We start from the raw sequence: 13,552 nt of genomic DNA on the forward strand, positions 1-13,552 counted from the left end.
CACGGGCGAAGATGATCAATCCTCATTTAGAAAGACAATTGGGATGTGCATTGAACGGATAACAGGGGTTTACCGCAAAAGGCATCTGAAAGACTCTATCTAGCAGTGTTTCAAAGCAGAGACTAAGACTCACAACCAAACCTTCGGCAGAGTGCTGGGAATCCTATGAAAGAAGGGGAGTTAGTATGATATGGAAAGGATAGGAGCTCTACAAGGACCAAATATATCCAGTTACAGGGTCTTTTCTGAGACTGACTCTCAACCAAGGACCATCTATGGATATAACCTACAACTTCTGCTCGGATGTGGCCCGTGGTAGCTCAGTAACCAAGTAGTTTTCCAAAGTAAGGGTAACAAGGACTATTTCTAACAGGATCTCAAAAGCAGGCTCTTTGACCTCCCCACACCCCCAGGGAAGGAGCAGTCCTGTTAGGCCCCAGAGGAGGAATTTGCAGCCAGCCCTGAAGATACCTGATAAAACAGGGTCAAATGAAGGGGGAGGAGGTCCTCTCCTATCAGTGGACTTGGAAAGGGGCAGGGAGGAGACCAGGGAGGGAGTGTGGGGTTGGAGAGGGAATGAGGGAGTGGGATACAGCCTGGATACAGAGTTAATAAAATGTAACCAATAAGAAAAATAAAATTAAAAATAAAAGTATGAGCAAGTCATTATGGATTATGGATGGGAGGTAGCCTGGGATGGGGCTGTGAGGAAAAGGTAGTTTAGAGGGTAAATATCTGCCTGTCCTGGGTGAAATAGGACTGTTATAAAATCTATCAGGTGTCTGTGTCTTTTATTGATTGTGATACAGGTCAGGTGTACTGCCGTGATAATTATAGGGACAATAATAAACATTATTAGACCGTACAGTTAAAATAACAGCAACAAGTTAGGGCTGTCATAAACTTTCTGATCCCTTTCTCAGGTCTGGCAAGGGGACTCAAAGTGTGTGCTCAGCCCTCCCCAGATGGTTGTTATCCAGGACAGAGTGAGTGAGAACAACAGGCAGGGAAGATCCCCCCTGGGAACCACATTTCCATGCTCCCCTACAGGAACCTGTCACCTTCCACAAACAGTAAAATTGCAGGCTGTAGAGATGCATTAAATTCTCCCTCAGCCTAAGCTGTTCAGGATCTCCTCAGGCCACAGTCCTCCCCTGCTATGTCCATCTGGGTAAGTGCTCTGCACCCAGGGCAGAATCAGAAGGTGGTAGGGACCCAGGCAGTCTGTGGGAGGAGGAGCCCTGGGCTACTGGGCTGTGGGAAGTTTTCAGCATGTGCAGAGGAGACACTGAGCTCTGACACCCCTCAGCACAGGGGACTGTGCTCTGCATGGACAACAAGAATACTTTTCCTCCTGGGATATTTCCTGCAACTCCTAATATTAGTTAATTTTTTTTGGAAACATCATTGTTTCATATTTACATTTTGTTTTAATTAAGCAACTCACAGTGAAGAACTACATGAATTATCCTTATATGTAGAATATTTTAGTGATTTAATTTGTGTACCTATTATAAAAATTGATGTTTTTAATTTCATATCTTCATTAAATCCTTTTACTTTTGTTATATTCTTAACTGAAACAAAACTATTTGTGATGTAAGTCACTCTGTATTTTGAGTAATTAAAAGTAATTCCAGTGTGTTTGGAAGGAAATCTCCTTACTGTATCACTATCTAGTAGAGAACATCGCCTACTCAGTTTCAGGAATTTCACGCAAATGCTCTTGGCTCGTGGTACACTACACAGTAAAACACATCCTCTGAGAGGACGTCCTTGAGGAGGCGCTGGAATGCTAGAAATTTTATACACAGTGGATAGATGGCAGTTTCCCCTGCTGTTGCCTAAAGAGCCAAGATCCAAACCCCAAGAGCTTGAGAGGAACAAAAGTAAAAAGCCTGAGAGCACAGGGGACTGTGTTCTGCATGGGCAACAAGAATAGTTTTCCTCTTAGGATGTTTCCTAAAACTCCTGAAAGTTGGCTCCTCCATTTTCTCCTTCTCTTCTTGCCTATTCCGTTTTGTTTCTGACATCTGATGAAATTGACATTGGGTAATCAAACGGATCTATTATATAAAGAGCATGGTAATGCAATGGGAATCACTCAGTAAAATGTATTTACAACTCTGCTGGTACATAGAACTCAGCATATTAATCTTGTAGAAGTTTCACCTTTCCTAATGACTCTTTGCCATTCTATTTTAGAAAATCTCAATTTAAATTTTTTAGGTTATTTTGTTATGTGTGTTACACTTTTTGGGTGTTTGTTTTGTTTGATTTTGCTGTGTCTATAAATTTGTATTGCATACATGCCTGCTGCCTGAGGACCTCAGGAGGTTTTGGAACCCCTGGACCTAGAGATGCAGATGGTTTTGAGCTGCCATGGGAGAGGTGAGAACTGTACCTGGGTCCTCTGTCAAAGCAGCAGGTTCTCTCCACACCAAGCACCTATGTTTACAGTCTTTAACTGGCCATCCACCTTAGCTCTCATTTTTTAAAGTTACTTTTCATCTTACGTATTTTGTGGAATGGGGTAGGGTGTGTATGTCACAGGACACATCTCGGGGTCAGAGGACCACTCTTTGGAATTGGTTCTTCCCTTCTAGAATGTAACTCATCATGACTGGAGGGCAGCACTTCTGAACACTGAGGCTCCCTCATTTCTCCTGCTCTGAGCATTTACTTAGCTGGTGCATCGGGTTTTGTAACTCAGGCACTTTTGCTTTCCCCTCATATCTCACATTACATATAAAATGAAAGCATCTTACACCCTTGATATTCAAATGATAATTATTTCTTTACTATTTGACTTCATTTTTATATTATTGCATAATTTAGGATTATGATACTTGAATTAAACTAAATACTTGCATTGCATGAGAAAGAACTTTCAAGAAGACCCTTCATCAAATCTTCTGATGTATATCTGAGGCTTTGGTCACCTGAGTCTGAGAAGCATCACTGCTTCCTCAAGGAGGTATGAAATCCTACACACCTGTGCAGCCCATCATTTAGGATGAGTTGGATAATTCTTCTTTCATTAAAACCTCACAGTGGGAATGGCCCTCAATCTATTGTAATTATAATTCTTAATAATTGTTTGATTTCAAATGTGGAAAGAGACAAAACTTAGAACACATTTTTGGCAGCTTCTGATAACTGATCACTTCTCATGTAGGATTTTGTTCTGCTGTGACATCAAAACATATTTCAGATGCAGTTACAATGTGAGATTCACAAAGAAGGCCTAAATGGCTACCAGGATGCTTTGGAAAGGATTGCTTGGGTAGTCTATTGTGTTCATACATACTCTTCTCTGTTTGGGGCTGCGAGAAACCAAACAGATGTTTTTAAAACTGTATTAACTATCCCAAGTCACAAACATAAGGAACCTTCATGAGAATAAAGCCAGCAGCCTACACTTCCAAAGAGTTCGCCCTGTGCAGGGAACACCATGCTTGGTATGTAGACTTCATCTCCTTACAAATCTCCCTGACACAGTCACACAGATGTCATATGTTCTAACGATGTAGCTCAGCCCCAGACTGCTCAGGGTCACACACAGGATATGGCAGGAGTGAGTATGATGTAAAGAAGTCTGGATTCAGAGTTTCCACTCCTAAGGCTCCCTGTAGATCCACATGAAGAGCACAAAGTCTGACGTAAATGAGCAGAAGAAAGAGACTGGAATAAAATGACTCTGGGTCTGTTTAAGACAAGGGCACAGCTTCATCTGAGGACCTTATTTCTACTTTCTTGCAATCATCATTGAACTTCACCAAAACCTGCAGAGCTGCTCTGTGTCTGGCAATCAACATGATGCAGATGAAAGACAAGTAAGACATTGCTTTTGCCTCAGGAAACCTCAAATAGGAAACAGTAGGAAAAGAAATATTTTCTTGACACATGACAATTGTAATGTGGGAGAAAGCTTCTATCTGGATGGGGCACATAAGTGTCGGAACAATGGAGAGAGTGGGCATCCCTTCTGGGCACTTTGAGATGAAGGCAATCTTAAGGGGTATAAGGCAGAGCTGTGAAATAAACATCTTTCTAAGGAGAGTGGAGCTGCCATTGTCTGCAGCTGATGAGCAAGGCTAGACTGGTGTTAAGGAATCTTCTTGCTGTTCTCCCCTCACAGTTGCTACCTGCTTCTTTCAGTCTTAAAATGAACAAAATCAACAAACTGTCAGGTAACACCATGGTAAGAAACACCATTTATGCTGGAGCTGGGATTGGGCTCTCAGGCAACAGCTTCCTTCTTCTCTTCCACATCCTCATGTTTATTCCTGGGCAGAGGCCCAGACTCACTGATCTTCCCATCAGTCTCTTGGCCCTAATCCACATACTGATGCTGCTAGTCGTGAGTTTAGTAACTACAGACATTTTTATGCCAGGGAAGAGATGGAGTGATTCCACATGCAAATTTGTTATGTTCTTGTACAGGTCTTTTAGGAGCCTCTCTTGTTTTGCCACTAGCCTGCTCAGCATTCTCCAGGCCATCACCCTCAGTCCCAGCAGTTTCCGTCTAGCAAAATTCAAATATAAATCTCCACACCACATGCTAGGTTGCCTTCTTTTCCTGAGTATCTTTTATTCATCCATTAGCATTCCCCTTATAACATACATAACTGCAACGCCTAATCTGACCTCACCTTGTTTTACATGCCTCAGTCAATCTTGCTGTGCTGTGCCCATGAGCTACTCTGTCCATCACACATTTTTTATATTGTTGACCTCCAGGGATGTCATCTTTGTAGGTCTTATGACCCTCTCCAGTGGGTACATGGTGACTTTCCTATGCAGACATAAGAACCAGTCCCAGCTTCTCCACAGTGCCAGCCTTTCCCTCAGACCATCTGCAGAACAAAGAGCCACACGGACCATCCTGTGCCTCATGAATTTCTTTATGGTTATGTACACCTTGGACAGCGTCATCTCCTACCTAAGAAGTATAGATGATGATCTGATTTTGTTTTGTGTCCATATTCTCACAGCCCATGGTGATGCCACAGCCAGCCCTTTTTTGGTTCTCAGTACTGAAAAGCACATAACTAACATTTTTAGATCCATGTATGGCAGGATGGTAAACATCATATTACTCAGGTATAGGTAAGATTCCTTAAGATGAGCCAGTACACTGGCATTAGAGCTATGAATTGTAATGTAGTTTACATGAGCCTCAGGTTAAATGAAATTACAGAGTTGTCTTTTTGTTGTTGTTAAACCTATTTCTTATGAGATGTGTGGATGCTGTGTGGATGCTACACATAAAAGACAAACCACATGTCAGATACATAAGTCTTTTGTACTTCCCAGTGTGTCTTTTGGGGAGACATAAAGTGACTCTCTTGTTAGGGTCTGGATTATCCACAGCAATTTATAATACGTGACAACTTATGATAGTCTTCATTTATTCAAATCCCTCAGCTATCTCTGTTTTGCCAAACGAGGTTTGTAAATAGTTATTATTATAATTATCAAGTATCCAGAAATGTTCAAATCACTTAGCATACACACACACACACACACACACTCAGAGTGAGAGACAGAGACAGAGAGAGACAGAGACAAAGACAGACATAGAATCTATGTATAAAACGCAGTCCTGATGATGGATAAACAGAGTTCAGCTTTTCTGCACTGGACTGTTATTCCAGCTTTAAAAGAGGAGATTCTGCACATGGTCCCACACAGATTGGCATGAAGCAACTGTACTGACTGCAATGAGAGTCTAGGCAGAACGAATTCTGTGTGGACTACTTGGATCAGGAAGAGCTTGGAAGCTTTCTAGGAGTGGAAACAAAAGCAGACTCTCATCCTCAGCTGAGGAGAGATGGCCATGGGCGACGTGCTGGGTGGAGGCAGATTGTAAAAATGTAATCAATGAAAGCAGTATGCTGAAGATGGGAAATTCTTGTGTTGTGTGTGCTTTACCATAATAAAAATGTGTTCAGTTACCTTAACCAAGCAATGAAGTATATTTTCCCTGAAATAATAAAGTGAAAAATGAGGATGGAGAGATGGTTCAGGAGTTAAGAACACTGGCTGTCCTTGCAGAGGACCAAAGTTCAATTCCCAGCCTCTAGATGAAGGCTCACAACTGTTAGTAACTCCAGTTCAAGAGGATCTCATGGTTTCTGATCCTGCAGGCACCAGGCATGCATTCATGCACACAAAATAAAAATAAATAAAACTACTAAAGCAAAATACAATTTTAAAAATGAAAACAATTGTCAAAATATGATTTTTCAAATTTTAAAACATGACAGATTTTCTTGAACAATGAGGGTTTTCTCAGAGTCCTCATCTTTTTAAAAATTCTTTATTCATTACACTTTATTTATTTTGTATCCCCCCATGTGGGTCCTTCCCTCCTCCTTTCCCAATCCCCATAGTCCTCATCTTAATCTCAGGTCCTCAGAGCAAGCAGAGAAGTCCACCTGTAAGACCTGGAGTCTCACTGCTCAGGATCTCAGGATCTCGCCTTTCCCAGGAACTCTCACAGACCACAGCTCGATGCCAAAGCAAGAGGTTTTATTGCTATCGAGATAGGGTCGCCCCTCCAGAGACAGGAGACGACCCTGAACATGCATAGCACAGGGTTCTTATACCTGAAAATCAGATCACTCTGCTCTATAGTTTACAGCTGGTTGTAGATAGTTTACAGCTGGTTGCTTCTCAGAACACTTCACCCCTCCCTTCAAGAACTCCCTGCACCTGGCTTCAATACAAATAATCACAGTTGTTTCTCATTCCAAGGTGGCCCCTCACACCTTTGAGATCCAGGTTGCATCCCAGCCTGTGTTCAGCCTTTGAGCAATCTTCAGGCCTGCCAGCCTTGGCTACCGTGAAGTAAGGCCAGCCTGGGCTATATTATAACCTTCCCCAAAAGCAACAGAATTTAATTTGAAAAAGCTCTCAGCCTCCTCTCAGCTCCAGTGCTATTGTAATGCCAAGTTAATGGGAACCTCAGAGACGAAACAATGCAATATCAAGAGAGCTTTATTAAGAGAACACTCAAACTCGGAAAGCAAGTCTCACTGATGCAGCAGTAGAGAAGTGGGACCTTGAGCCCTAAGTGAGCAGGGTTTTTAAAGGGAAAGTCTGTGATCAGGGGGTTTCCATGAGAAAAGCAGGAGGTCACATGTTTCTAGAACAGCAAATGGGGTCCTATGCCTTGACATTACAGGATTAGGTAAAAGTTAGAGGGCTGAGGAGACCTCTGAATCACAATTGCCTAAGGCATATGCCTCTCTGAGGCACAATTGCCTAAGACTTATGATCACAATGGCTATTCTTTTAATCTATATGTGAAACATGGGGAGAATTTTCCCACATGATTCTCATCCAATTCTCATTGATTATTGCCAGGGAGATTGTCTCTATTTTCTATGAAGTATTTATTCTGTGATATTTCCTGAAAGCTGTTGCTAGGAGAGTTAACTTTGTTTTCTGCCAGGTGCACATTTTGTGATATTTCCAGGTACCTGAATTCAGCTTCAGGTTAAGATGGCTCTTTATTTCAAAAAATGGAGTTATACTCAGGCTAAGTATATCCAGGCTAACTTAAATTCTTTATTTTTCCCTTGCAATCCTTCCCTTGCAGAAGGATTTTCTTTTCTGGTCAAATTTGTTGGATGTTCTGTAGGCCTCATGTATTCTTATTGGCTTCTCCTTTAACTTGGGGAAATTTTCTTCCATGATTTTGTTGAAAATATTTTCTGGTCCTTGGAGAAGGGAGTCTTCTTTTTCCTCTATTCCTATTATTCTTAGGTTTTGTCTTTTCATATTATCTTCGATTTCTTGGACGGTCTGTGTCAAGAATTTTTTGGATTTAATATTTTCTTTGACAGATACATCGATTTCTTCCATTTTATCTTCTACACCTGAGATTCTTTCTTCCATCTCTTGTAGTCTGTTGTTTATGCTTATCTCTGTAGTTCCTGTTTTCTTCCCTAAATTCTTCCTCTCCATTATTTCCTCCATTTGAGTTTTCTTTAATTTTTCCAGTTCTATCTTCAGGTCTTGATTTGTTTTGTTTACTCCCTTCACCTGTCTGATTGTATTTTCCTCTTTTTCTTTTAGTTCCTTCAACTCTGTTTCTTTTACTTCTTTCAATGATTTAATTATTTCTTCTCTAAAGGCTGCAAACTGTTTGGCTGCATCTTCCCATATTTTTTCATGGATGGGCATAATCTGCTTGTCTTTAACTTCCTCCCTTTCTTTATGGATAGCCATGATCTGTTTGGTTTTATCTTCCTATAATTCTTTTCGTATTTTATTTGTTTCCTCTATTATTCTCTTCATCAGCATAGATGTAAGGTCATCTTGATTTTCTATTATGGTGGGTTGTCCAGGGCTGCCTGCCCATGGATGGCTGGGTTCTGGAGATGCCATATTGCTCTGTCTTTTGTTTGGTTGAGCTTTTACGCTGACCTCTACCCATTGGGCTGTATTAGGTGTTGGCTGTTAGTTTCTGTGCTTTCTGGAGTCCTGATGTAGGGAGAAACCCCTTTGGCCTGAAGATGATTTTCCTGAAGGAGTCCTCCTCTGCTTTTTGGTTATGGTCACTGTATGGCCAGTGTTTCTCAGGAATTGCCACTGCTCACCTCAGGTGTATAGCCCTGAGTAGTAGCTGAGGTTTTTGTTGGGCAGGGGAGCTCTCCTCTTACCCATATAAGTGCTCAAGACAGCTGCCCCACTGCTGGGTTTCCGTTATAAATTTAGTGAGCTGCTGCTATTGTTACAGTTTTCTAGGTACAGTCCTCTTGAAGAACCTGCTGATTCCCTAGCTGTGGGGTTTTCTCTCAACAGGGAAACTCAGTCTGTTATCCTGGGGCACACAGTTCTGTCCGGGTAAGTAAGAGGGGCGCCCAGCAAGTCTCTGGGCCAGAGGCTGAGTGCTCCACTCAGGGCCTGGAGAATGTGCACCTGGGTTGATTTGGCACCTCAGGGCACCGCTTTGGTCTGGAGGCTGGGTGCCTCAGTCTGGTCCAGAAGCTGTGTGTCCCTTTCTGGGATGCCGGCTGCAGGCACTGCTCTGGTCTGGACACTGTGGGTGCAGCCCTTTTGAAAGACTGTTATGCCAAGTTCACGGGACCCTCAGAGACCACCAGGAGACGACGTGATGCAATTGCAAGAGAGCTTTATTACGAGAGCGATCGAAACTCGGGACCCAAGTCTCACTGGCGCAGCAGTAGAGAAGTGGGACCCCGAGCTCTGAGTGAACAGGATTTTTAAAGGGAAAGTCTGTGAGCAGGGGGTTTCCATGGCAGCAAGGAGGGGGCACAAGCCTTGGCGTTACAGAATTGGGTGAAGTTTAGCAGGGCGGGGTGACCTTTTCTGAGGCATATAATCACAATGGCTAAGGCATATAATCACAATGGCTATTTTTCTAAACCATATCTGAAACATTGGGGAGAATTTTCCCACCCGATTTTTAACCGATTCCCATTGATTATTGCCAGAGAGTTTGTCTCTATTTTCTATGAAGCATTTATTCTATTATATTTCCTGCAGGCTGTTGCTAGGAAAGTTAACTTTGTTTTCTGCCAGGTGTACACTCTGTGATATTTCCTGGTACCTGAATTCAGTTCCCAGTCAAAATCTTTATTTCAAAATGGAGTTATATTCTGGCTAAATTAAACTCTTCAGGACCAGGTTTCCTACAGTTTTGTCAGTCTACCTAGGGGAAACTGGTTGATCCTTGGCACAGTATCTGAGGGCTGCTGTAATGGCTCTCTGGCTTTTGTAGGTCTGAGGATGCATCTGTGTGCCCCAGTGCCCTAGGGGTACTCAATAATGGTGGCTGAGCACAACACTCCTGCCTGCAGTAGAAAGCTAGAGCCTAGAGCCTGCGTGAATCCAGAAAGTCTTTTGGTGCTGGGTGTCCTGAGAGTTAGACCTGATGATCCCCCCACTGGGGGTTTCCTCCTGCCAGGGACACCCAGGCTTTGCTTTGGGGACTGCCATTCTGTCTGGGGTGGCGGTGAGTAGAACCCACCAGCACAGATGCCCGCCCGTGGCTCTGCTTTTCTGGCCTTTGGGAGCCTGGGCGTCTGCCTAAAGTGGGTAATTTTCCCGAGACCTTTTCGGGGTGGTGGTATCAGCTGAGTGCTCTGAGATCAGTCCAGCCGTTTCCCTCCCTGTGGGTTTGCACCCAATGGTGAAACTGAGTCTCTGGTGCCCTGGGGCCCACAGTTCGATCTGAGGCGGCGAATCAGGTGAGCAGGCAGGGCTCTATGCAGGCGCCTGGGTCCCCGGCTCTGGCTCTGGCTGGCTCCAGGGGAGCCCGTGGAACCTGAGTCTTTTCCAGGGGATGTTTGGGTGACCTAAGGTCGGTCCCAATCGTTTCCTGCTCCGTGGGGTTATCTCTCGACTGGAAAATCCAGTCTGTGATGTTGTGGGCCCACAGTTCAGTCTGGGACAGTGACCAGATCACGCTAGAGTGTAGCTCTGGGCTGGTGACCAAGCACCTGGCGGAACCAGGGTCTCTTCTGTGGTTTACCCGGGTGAGTTAAAGCTGATTGAACCCCCCCACCGTGGGGTATCCTCTCATCTGAGGAACACAGTCACGTGTGTTTTATGGCCGCGAGTTCTGCTTGCTGGTCACTGTGCCGATCCTGCTGTGCTGCTGTTCAGAATGAGAGTCCTCCCAGCGCCGCCATCTTGGCTGCCCCTACAATTTTCTTAATTGGTTCAAATCATATGGCTTGGTTTCACTTGGTAAAACTAACAAAATAAATGCCAAAGTCTTTTGTCTTCCCCCAAAGGACTGAGAAATTGTTTCAAGTTCTCTGTTAGAATGCCCACTGTCATTGTCTAAAATACCTGATAAACTTTAAAATATTTCATAACCTGAAACATAACTTTTTAAAACTCGTTTTTGCAATATCAAAATAAGGTACCCTTTTAGAAATGAAGTCACAAAATACAACCATAATTTTAAAAGTCAAAACCAGATTTTATCAATGCAAACAATTCAGTACTTTTAAAATCAATACCAACTATATTATTTTGATGTTGGCTGCCAGTAAGAAAAGTTCTTGTAATCAAACACATGGAGGTGCAGTTTTAATATTTTATATGAATGTAGTTTTAAACATTATTATTTTTATAAACCTGGTTTTTAATACAGGACCGAAATTATGTAAAGTCTTAATACATTTAATAATCAATAATCAGACATCAAAATATATATAGAACATAGTAAACTTATATATTTAAAACAAACAGACAAAACTATAAAACTAATTTTTACTCCCTTTAGCATTAATTTCAAGGGAGGAACATCTTGCTCCCTGTTGAATACTATTTTATGACCATGGAGGCTTGCAAGTTTCTTACCTGAGAAGCTGCTGTGGACACTTTAAGAGCCTCTTGTAGGGAAAGTAATCATCAGTATGGCCTTCATCTGTGGTTTCGACTCCTGTAGTGTCTGGGACATTTTTGTGCATTTCTGATATAATATGTCCGCACTCCTCTATGGCAGACAAAACTTTAAAAAGCTGCTGAAATCATCCCAGGTGGGCTGGTGGGTGAAAAGAACAGTTTCAATGAGATCAATCAAATCCCTAGAATTGTCAGAGAACTTGGATTCTGAGTTCTCCAGTCATCTGGTTCCCCGAGGGAGAGGCTGCCAAGGGGCTCTGAGTTTTTGGTGCTGGGCCAGAACCTGGATAAAGGGCTGGAGCTAGCTGAGGAGTGGGAGGAGGAGGGGTTGGAAAAATTATTTCCATGGTTGTCTCATCCTGAAAAATAGAGTAAAGGGGCTGTGAGGGTGCCAGGGAAGTGGCCTCTGGTTTTGTAGAGTCTCTGGAGGGAGGATTGTTAGTGGGGGTCAGAAAGGGCTTAATCCATGGAGGTGGATGAATCATTAGGTCTTTCCAGACTACAATATATGGAAATTGGTCTGGGTGCCCACATTTTTGCTGAAAAATACCATTTTCCACTGCAAGGATGGTGGGAAGGTGGAAAGTTTCTTCTGGTGGCCAGCCCACATTAAAGGTGGGCCATTCTGAGCTGCAAAAAGTCATCATTTTTCCTCTCCTAACATCAACTGAAAGACCGTGAATTCTAGTCTTAACTTCTCCAAAATGTGTCAGAACCAAGTCAAGGGGTTTGGAAGTATTCTGTCCCATATCATCAGCCAGTCTTTTCATCAAGAGAATTCAGGATAACGCAAAAGAAGTAAGGAGAGCAATTTCAAAAAATAGTAAATCACACATACACAAAAAAGAACCAGCCATCCCAGACAAAAAACAAACTAAAGGTAACAACTCACAACCTATACCTGGGCTAATATCTAAAATCACTAAAGCAAGAAGAGCTATGGCTTCAAAGGCAACTGCAAGACCACAAGCAATTAATCACAAAAATACAAAAGTAACTCCTGCCACAACACCAAGAAAAAGAAAATTAATCCTACACAGAAACAAAGTAAAACCAAAAACCTGGCATTTCCTGTACTTCTCTGCCACAGAAGTGCCAGAAAGGCTATGAAAACCAATCCTCACTCTGGTTTCCCTATCCCAAGATTTCCAGGGAGGCAAAAACTTACAAGGCCAAAAATGTCTTTTTGACCCCTGAGGCCCTGGACCTCAACAGGTCTCTTTTGTCCACTTTTAGGCACCTCTACATCACATTGAGGCTTTTCAAATCAATGAACAGAAACAAACACTTAAAGCAGGCAGACAACACAAAAGACATTTACCCATGGGGTTAAGTTCTCTGGGTTGGGAGTCCTAGAGGTCCTGAGGTACCTTGGACCAGACCCCAAATGTAATGCCAGGTTCAGAAGATCCTCAGAGCCTTTAGGAGACAACTCGATACAATAGCCAGAGAGCTTTATTAAGAGAGCAATTAAACTCGAGACCGAGTCTCACTGATGCAGCAGTAGAGAAGTGGGACCTGAAGCCCTGAGTGAGCAAGGTTTTTTAGGGAAAGTCTGTGATCAGGGAGTTTTCATGACAGCAAACAGGGAAGCACATGTTTCTATGACAGCAAACGGGGGGCATATGCCTTGATGTTACAGGATTAGGTAAAAGTTAGATGGGTGAGGTGACCTTTTCTGAATCACAATTACTTAAGGTATATGTCTCTCTGAGGCACAATTGCCTAAGACATATGATCACAATGGCTGTTCTTTTAATCTATATCTGAAACATTGGGGAGAATTTTCCCACCAGATTATCAACCAATTTCCGTTGATTATTGCCAGGGAGATTGTCTCTAATTTCTATGAAGTATTTATTCTATGATATTTCCTAGAGATGGTGCTGGGAGAGTTAACTTTGTTTTCGGCCAGGTGCACATTTTGTGATATTTCCTGGTACCTGAATTCAGCTCCCAGTCAAGATGGCTCTTTATTTTATAATGGAGTTATTCTCAGGCTAACTATACCCAGGCTAACTTAAACTCTTCACTATGACTTGCTAGGTGGTGTTTATTATGAAGTTAAACTGTGAAACTCAGTATAAATCACACATAAAAGTCACCCAGCTGAAGGGGAATTTTAATCTAGAAACCTGGCTACTCTGGCAGGAGATCA

At 42.7% G+C, this 13,552-nt stretch overlaps 1 protein-coding gene across 1 annotated transcript; it reads left to right on the top strand.

Annotated features, from left to right (window-relative positions):
- The first annotated feature begins 4,168 nt into the window (after positions 1-4,168).
- LOC110544624 (vomeronasal type-1 receptor 54-like) lies at positions 4,169-5,116 on the top strand. Its single transcript, XM_021630532.1, has one exon. It carries the CDS (start codon positions 4,169-4,171, stop codon positions 5,114-5,116), a length of 948 nt encoding a protein of 315 aa, XP_021486207.1.
- Positions 5,117-13,552: the final 8,436 nt, after the last annotated feature.

The sequence above is a fragment of the Meriones unguiculatus genome, chromosome 5 (genome assembly GCF_030254825.1).
Source record: "Meriones unguiculatus strain TT.TT164.6M chromosome 5, Bangor_MerUng_6.1, whole genome shotgun sequence".
In the NCBI taxonomy this organism is placed as follows: Eukaryota; Metazoa; Chordata; class Mammalia; order Rodentia; family Muridae; genus Meriones; species Meriones unguiculatus.